Genomic DNA, 9008 nt, shown 5'->3' on the forward strand with positions numbered 1-9008 from the left:
TGCCCCTGCTTTGTCGATGCCCTAACCATGTGCTTACTTTGCTTATTGGGTAATCTGTCCCAGGCATCAAGGAATATTCATTAGATCTCATGCTCATTTTGTACCATCTTATTTTGTAGGTCCCTATACCACCCCCAACTATGAACAGAAGAGAATTCATAGGGACATATGGAATGAAAACATCCCGATTCAAAGTAGGACCCAGTAGGCTCTTTTCATGGGATAAAAAAAAAGAGGCTAAGGTGTTGGTCAAGACACAATCTAAAAAGACTCTTTAAAAAGAGAATTGAGAAGAACTCAGGCAAACTAGGGCACACAAAAGTTCCTGTGAATACATGGGACACATTTATTTCCAATGTAGAAAGTAGTTTGTAATTTTTTTTTTAACTCTCCCTTTGTTGAATTAGATTCCCTATTCATTTCACCATAGTTGCTTGAAGTAAGCATTTTTAAAAACTCTAACAAATAGAAGTAGTTTTTTTTTATAGGTTGGAAGTTAGGAAAGAAGGTTTGTTGATCAAATTATCTTTTGCGTCCCTCCCACTGCTTCTCTAAACACCATCCTGGAAGTCCAGAGACATGGAGATAAAGAACTACAGTAGCAGTACTTCAGGCTTCATTCTTCTGGGCCTCTCCTCCAACCCTCAGCTGCAGAAGCCTCTCTTTGCCATCTTCCTCACGATGTACCTGGTCACCATGATGGGGAACGTGCTCATCATCCTAGCCATACGTTCTGACTCCAGGCTCCACACACCTATGTACTTTTTCCTCAGCAACTTGTCCTTCATGGATATCTGCTTCACAATGGTCATTGTGCCCAAGATGCTGGTGAACTTACAATCAGAGACAAAGACTATCTCCTACGTGGGCTGCCTAGTCCAGATGTACTTCTTCATGGCCTTTGGGAATACTGACAGCTATCTGCTGGCATCAATGGCCATAGACCGGCTGGTGGCCATCTGCAACCCCTTCCATTATGATGTGGTCATGAACCCACGGCGTTGTCTTCTCATGTTACTGGGTTCTTGCACCATATCCTACCTGCACGCCTTGCTCCGGGTGCTGCTCATATCTCGCCTGTCTTTCTGTGCCTCTCATGTCATTAAGCACTTTTTTTGTGACACTCAGCCTGTGCTAAAGCTGTCTTGCTCTGACACCTCCTCCAGCCAGATTGTGGTCATGACTGAGACTCTGGCTGTCATCGTGACCCCTTTCTTGTGCGTCCTCTTCTCCTACATACGGATTATCATCACTGTGTTCAGAATACCCTCCGCAGCCGGGAGGTGGAAGGCCTTCTCTACCTGTGGCTCCCACCTCACCGTAGTAGCCCTGTTCTATGGGAGTATCATCTATGTTTATTTTAGGCCCCTGTCCATGTACTCAGTAGTGAAGGACCGAGTAGCCACAGTTACATACACTGTGGTGACACCCATGTTGAACCCTTTCATCTATAGCCTGAGGAACAAGGATATGAAGAGAGGTTTGGGAAAGTTAAGGGACAGAATTCACTCACAGAACAACAAAATGTGGAATGTCAAATCTGGGAGATGACCTAAGAGACTGTCAGGTTATCCTTCCCTCTTTAGCTATTATCCACATAGCATCCAAGGATGTCATGAGAAGTGGTATTGGATAGCGGTAGAAACATTGGCCTGGAGTCAGAACACTTGGCTTTTATCTATAACTTTGACCAAATATATGTTCAGTCAGAGACTTGGTACTGCTAGGAATCCAGATTTCAGGAAAATAATCGATTAACACCAGGTAGTAGAATAAGGCTATCCCTCAAATAACTCTTCCGTAAAATCGACCTTGGCCAGTACTAAAGCAGAATAAATTGTGTGGCATTTAGAGAACTGGGAAAAACTTCTTGGAGCAAGATACCTAAGATCATCATCCTGAAAGATAGGCTAAATTTTCAGAGACAAGGGACAAGAAATGACGAAGTGGGCAGAATATTTCAAATAGCGGAAACCACCTGAGGAGGTAGAGGCATTGAATGTTGGAAAATATTTGAGGTACTTTGAAAAGCCTTGTGAGGCTACAGTCTTCTGAACAATTTGATAACAGGGAGAATAAGGCTGGCAAGATTAAAGAATCTCCAAAGCTGACCTGCCCTCCCTTCTACTTTCCCACCACAGTGTGATGCTGGTGTGCAAATCTTAGTACCTGTCTCCTTTTCCCCTCTCCCTTAATTCATCCTTTCTCCAGATGACCAGTGCACTCACTGACCTGCCCTTTATATCTTCGAAAGAGCAATGTATCAGTCAAGATGAGCTAGATGATGCTGTGGAAACAACCAGCCTCAAAATCTTAGGATCTTAACACCAAAGGTTTACTTCTCATTGCTTGTTCTTCACCAAAAAGCATAAGTGTGTTGCTTATTTTAGACATTCAGGGGCCTAAACTTACTGAGTAGCCCCCATACTAAACATTACTAATAACTATGTCAGAAGTTGAGGAAGACTCTTGGAGATTTTATACTGACAATTCTGGTTCAGAGTGCCCCACACCACTTGTGCCCACAACTTATTGTACACAACAAATCTCATGACCCCACCCAACTACAGGGGGGCCAGAAAGCACAGTCCAAATATGTGCGTTGTTGAAACATCTCGACTGGCATTCTGTCAAATCCTGGAGCCTTGTTTTTCACCAATGCTTTCAATGCAACTTAGAATCCTTCCTTCAGTGGTATCAGTTCTTGATCATATGCTACCTCCTGAAATAGTTGAATGTCGACCAATTCTTTTTGGTACACTGACCTTGTGTATTCCTTCCATCTTCTTTTGATTCTTCCTGCATCATTTAATAGTTTCCCCATAGAATCCTTAAATACTGCAACTTGAGGCATGATTTTTTTTTTTTTCAGTTCTTTCAGCTTGAGAAATGCTGAGTGGGTTCTTCCCTTTTGGTGTTCTAACTCCAGGTCTTTACACATGTCATTATAATACTTGATTTTGTCTTCTTGAGCTGCCCTTTGAAATCTTCGGATCAGCTCATTTACTTTATCACTTCTTCCTTTCACTTTAGCTACTCTACATTCAAGGGCAAGTTTCAGAGTCTCTTCTGATATCCATTTTGGCCTCTATTTCTTTCCTATCTTTTTAACGACCTCTTGCTTTCTTCATGTATGATGTCCTTGATGTCATTCCACAACTCCTCTGATCTTCAGTCAGTAGTGTTCAGTGCAGCAAATCTATTCTTGAGTTGGTCTCCAAATTCAGGTGGGATATACTCAAGGTTGTACTTTGGTTTTCATGGGCTTTTTCTAATTTTCTTCAACTTCAACTTGAACTTGCATATGATCAATTGATGATCTCTTCTGTAGTTGGCCCCTGGCCTTGTTCCAACTGATAATATTGAGCATTTCCAACATCTCCTTCCACAGATGTAGTCAGTTTGATTCCTGTGTATTATATCTGGCTAGGTCCACTGTATAGCCACCATTTATGTTGTTGAAAAAAAGTATTTGCAATGAAGAAATCATTGGTCTTGCAAAATTTTATCGTGCAATTTCTAGTGTCGTTTCTATCACCAAGGCCATATTTTCTGACTACCAATCCTTCTTCTTTGTTTTTAACTTTTGCATTCCAATCACAAGTGATTATCAATGCATCTTGACCGTATATTTGATCAATTTCAGACAGCAGAAGTTGGTAAAAATCTTCAATTTCTTTATCTTTGGCCTTAGTGATTGATGTGTAAATTTGAATACCAGTCATATTAACTGGTCTTCCTTGTATGTGTATGGATATTATCCTATCACCAACCACGTTGTACTTCAGGATACATTTTGAAATGTTCTTTTAAGGATGCATGCAATGCTGTTTCTCTTCAATTTGTCGTTCTCAGCATAATAGACCCCATGGTTGTCCAATTCAAAATGGCCAATACCAGTCCATTTCAGCTAACTAATGCCTAGGATACTGATGTTTATGCATTTCATTTTATTTTTGACAATTTCCAATTTTCCTAGATTCATACTTCTTACATTCCAGGTTCTTTATTTTTAATGGATGTTTGCAGCTGTTTCTTCTCATTTTGAGCTGTGCCACATCAGCAAATAAAAGTCCCAAAAGCTTTACTTCATCCATGTCATTAAGTTCAACTCTACTTTGAGGAGGTAGCTCTTCCCCATCATCCGTTGAGTGCCTTCCAACCTAAGAGGTTCGTCTTTTGGCACTGTGTCAGACAATGTTCTGCTGTAATTTATAAGGTTTTCACTGGCTAATTTTTTCAGAAGTAGACCGACAGGTGTTTGAAATGCTGGTGGCACAGCTTCCAGCCTCATCAACACGTGAGCCACCACAGTGTGGGGGCGGGGGGCTTAAATATTAGATGATTTTAATGAATTATTGTCAAATTCTTTAGAGATGATAATGATAATGGTGTTTTTTTTTAAATCCTTATTTCTTAGAGATGCATCCACAGGTATGTGGATAAAATTGTGTAATGTTTGGGATTTGCTTTAAAATACTCACCACCAAATAAACAAGTGTCAGGGGGTAGGGGGAATATATATGAGACGAAATTGGCCAAATTTGAACACTTATTAGGCTGGGTGATATGTCATTAGGATTCAATTATACCCCTTTCTCTACTTTGTGTATGTTTGAAATAATAAATCAATGAGTCTATTAGTAGCACATCAAAGATCAGGCCACAAATCACATGGTTCCTGGTCTAGTGTTCTTCTTCCTGTTATCATCTCCAGATTTAGGGAAGACATTGATTGCAAACTCATCCATACTTATAAGGTCCTCGAAGACCCTGAAGCTTCTCAAATCCTCTAACTGAAACTCCAACACTGGAGAATTCACTAACGTCTTCAATCTCCATTAAGGCATGAGACCCAGGAAGAGGGGTCACTGGCCAAGTTAGAAATCATTACACTTGGTTGGAATGGATGACCAAGTTTTATACAGGGAGGTAGCATAAAAGGAAGGAACCCTAGTGTTGCAACAGTTAAGAACTCGGCTGCTAACAGAAAGGAAGGTGGTTTGAACCACCCAGTGGCTCTAAGGGAGAAAGAGCTTGTAACCTAACCCTACGAATGCCAGTAAATTTCCATTAGCTCTTAAACTAGCCCAGGTCAGATTTGGCCCACCCCGCATATGCAGAAGGGCCAGCTGCGACTGCTAATTGACCTCAACAGAGGACACAGTAACAGGTGGAATAAATCAGTAGGAAAATCATCACTCAGGCCATATTCCAAAGTGAGAGGTCCAAAAAGAAGCACATTACCTCCTGTTTCCTGGCTGCCTTCAAGAATTTTCCCTCCTGCTTAACCACCATCTTGGTGCCCAAATCACATATAAGTCCTACTTCCCCATAGCTCAGGGAGCCGGATCTGAAGAACTTCCTTCTGGCCCCTTGCTCTACGCATTACAATAAAATTGCTTTCTCTTCCTCGAAGATCCGAGTCCAGATAATTGGCTATTCTGAGCGCTTCTGACAAGGACCCACCTTCCCGGATTCTGTAACAACCTTGTGATCTGCTCTTATAAAAAGATTACAGCCTAGAAAATCCTATGGCACCCACTTGATGGCACCTAATAAAACAGTGTAAGAGCATTTAAGTGTGCCAAAGAGGTAAAGAGAAGTGGGAGAAATATGGGAGAGTGGGGAAAATAATTTCAAGAGGGAGACTGAGAAACAACTCTGTGTTCCTCAAAATCAACAAAGGAACAATCCCAAATCCCATCTGGGTATCAATGACTTAGCATTCTTACACAACCCATTGTGTTCGAGTAGATTCTGACACATAGCAAGCCTAAAGAAGAGTACAACTGCCCCATAGAGTTTCCAAGGAGCGCCTGGTGGATTAGAACTGTGACCTTTTGGTCAGCAGCCACAGCTCTTAACCACCATACCGCCAGGGTTTCTGATTCTTACATAACCAGTAGGCACTTAATCTGTGGTCCCTCTGCGCAAGAGCTTTCCTCAAGAGTAATCTAGGGAAGCTTCACATAGAAAAAATGCTTCCCGGATGAAAGGTAGATAAAGTTGTGATGGTTCACTTTTCATCAAACTGAAAATTAAAAAGTCACTAAAATATTTTACATGCTAGTAATCATATTGCAGTGGCTGGAGAGGTGCACACAATAACTGCAGTACTAACAAAGCCTGGTGAGGTTGCTGGGTGGAACAAAGAGTTTGTGTTCAACTACTAACCTAAAGTTTTGAAGGTTCGAACCCACCAAATAGTACTGTGGAAGAAAGGCCTGGTGATCTGCTTACATCAAAATTATAACCAAGAAAATTGTATGGAGCAGTGTATTCTGGAATACATGTGGTCACCATGAGTAGGAATCTCCTTGATAGGAATGGGGTTTAAGTTGACATTGCCGAATGCCTGCTGGATGAAAAGTTAGTGAAAATAAATCATAGCACTGCCATTTTCTGATACAGTAATTCATCAGATTAAAGATTTAGAGGCACACATTAAGACAGTTAATATGTAGGCTGCAGAACTGCACTTTTGCCTTACAAATGAATTAATTGGTAGATGTGGCTATTATCAGCACCAACTAATCACTGAAGAGTTTTAATGTGAAGGCTCAACAACAGTGACGAGTGATGTTAAAATATTCAAAAGTATTGAATAACATTTTTTAAAGTTCACACTTTACCTTGGAAAAACTGTGCAGACATTTGCACTGATGGTATAAAAGCAAAGGCAGGTAAAGCTGGTGATGCCATAGAACAAGTCAAGACGGTGGCACTAAACTGTATTAATGGTCATTTCTTTTTCACTGCCATGCACTTGCAGTTTGAGAAAAAAAATCCAGTTTCATTTAAGAATGTCTTTGATAAAAAAAAACAAAAAGTATTACTTGTATTAAATCTCAACCCTTGAGTATACATCATTTTGATATTTTGTGTGAAGACTATAATGTACTTCTGCTGCATACCAAAGTATAATGATTGTCTGGAGGCAAAGAAAATGTGTAATTATTTGAGTTGGGAGCTGAGTTTGTCTTTTTTTTCAAAGAACAAACTAAAAGACTTGGATATTTGGCAAACATTTTCTCAAAAGTTATCAAAGTCAGCCTGTCACTTTAAGGAAAATAATTGGCAGGATTTGTTGCTAATGATAAAATTTGATCACTCAAGAAAAACTGGAATTTTGGAAAATCTATATCCACCATGGTGAGTTTCCCAGTACTTAAAAACTTTCATGGTAAGATCACTGTTAATTTTACAAAAATAATTTTTTTTTTTATATTCCATCAAGAAATGTGTCAACATTTGGGTAAAAGATCCATTCAAATGCAAATAGACCAAAGGATTTAACATAACAGAGCAGGAAAGCTCATTAAATAAAAAATAAATAGCAAAAATATTATTTCTGTATTAGAGGTGCTGTGCTTACATGCCTTGAATATAATGGTTAGTTTATCTTGTGCCTTATGTTGCTCTTTGCATTGTATCATCCTGTTTTGATATCAAAATGATATGAGCTTATTCTACTTGATATAGTTTTGTTTCATTAAAAACACATCTCCACATATATGTTCATTTGTTTATTGACTTAACAAATTTCTTTGCATGCAGCCAAGTATCACATACTGGGCTAGGTGCTGGAGTTACAGAGGAAAACAAATGTGGTCCCTGCCTCATAAAGCCTACAGAGTAGCATGGAAGAAAAATGACAGAAATATCATAGTGATACCAGGGCTATGAAAAGTGAACAAAAGACCTCTTCCAGTGACATGGAATAATGTGACATTTGGATCAATATAACCCTGGATTTGAATCCTGGCTCCACAAATTCTTATTTATGTAATATTCAACAAGTGAAGAGGACTTGAAGCACTTACTAAAGAAGATCAAAGACCACAGACAGCCTTCAGTATGAATTGCACCTCAACATAAAATAAACAAAAATTCTTACACCTGTACCAATAAACAACATCATGATAAACAGGGAAAATATTGAAGTTGCCAAGGATTTTATTTTACTTGGATCCACAATCAACACCCATGGAGGCAGCAGTCAAGAAATCAAAAGACACATTGCATTGGGCAAATCTGCTGCAAAAGACCTCTTTGAAGTGTCGAAAAGCACCTCGAAGACTAAGGAAGACCTAAGAAGAACTGGCACCTTCTAATTGTGGTGTTGGAGAAGAATATTGAATGCCAAAAGAATGAACAAATCTGTCTTGAAAGAAGTACAACCAGAATACTACTTAGAAGCAAGGAAGGAGAGGCTACGTCTCATGTAATTTGGACATGTTGTCGGGAGGGATCAGTCCCTGAAGAAGGGTAGAGGGTCAGCGAAAAAGAGGAAGACCCTCAATGAGATGGTTTGACACAGTGGCTGCAACAATGGGCTTAAGCATAACAATGATTGTGAGGATGGCGCAGGACTGGGCAGTGTTTCGTTCTGTTGTACATAGTGTCGCTATGAGTCGGAATCGACCTGAAGGCACCTAACAACAACAACAACAAAGAAGTCACTTAAGATAGCTGAGCCCCAAATACCACATCTATAAATTTGAGGCTACTTAACCTACACTGCCTTCACATAATGTCTCTGGCTCATAAGCGCTCGAAGAATAATAGCTATTTCTGGAATGAGTTCCTATCTAATATTTTATCTGATCTCAGTGTCTTCTTGTAGTAGGCAATATTATTATTGTACTTACTGGCTGACTAGAACTCAAGAATCTCAACTCCCAGATCTGACCTATTTTCTTTTCCTTTTTTTTTTTTTAATTGTATTTATTTAGTTGCTGTTCTTGAGAATATAAGCAGCAAGACATATACCAGTTCAACAGTTTCTACATGTATGATTTAGTGCCATTGATTACATTCTTTGAGCTGTTCAACCATTCTTACCCTCCACTTCAGAGTTGTTCCTCCCTTATTAACAAAAACTCACTGCCCCCTAAGCTTCCTATCTAATTTTTCGAGTTGCTATTGTCAATTTGATGCCAGGCAGAGAGTTCTTAAAAGAGCATAGTGCTCAAGGCAGATTTTTTTTACTAGTTACCCTAAAC

General features: G+C 39.6%; 1 protein-coding gene across 1 annotated transcript; it reads left to right on the forward strand.

Moving 5' to 3' along the window:
- Positions 1-477: 477 nt before the first annotated feature.
- On the forward strand, positions 478-1551 carry LOC126082479 (olfactory receptor 1L4-like). Its single transcript, XM_049894987.1, has one exon. The coding sequence runs from the start codon at positions 580-582 to the stop codon at positions 1549-1551; it is 972 nt and encodes a 323-aa protein (XP_049750944.1). The 5' UTR covers positions 478-579.
- The last annotated feature ends 7457 nt before the right edge of the window (positions 1552-9008 follow it).

The sequence above is a fragment of the Elephas maximus genome, chromosome 9 (assembly GCF_024166365.1).
Source record: "Elephas maximus indicus isolate mEleMax1 chromosome 9, mEleMax1 primary haplotype, whole genome shotgun sequence".
Lineage (NCBI taxonomy): Eukaryota > Metazoa > Chordata > Mammalia > Proboscidea > Elephantidae > Elephas > Elephas maximus.

Excerpts from the sequence above, each read along its gene's own strand:
- LOC126082479 (XM_049894987.1), top strand. The coding sequence starts at position 580 with ATGGAGATAAAGAACTACAGTAGCAGTACTTCAGGCTTCATTCTTCTG.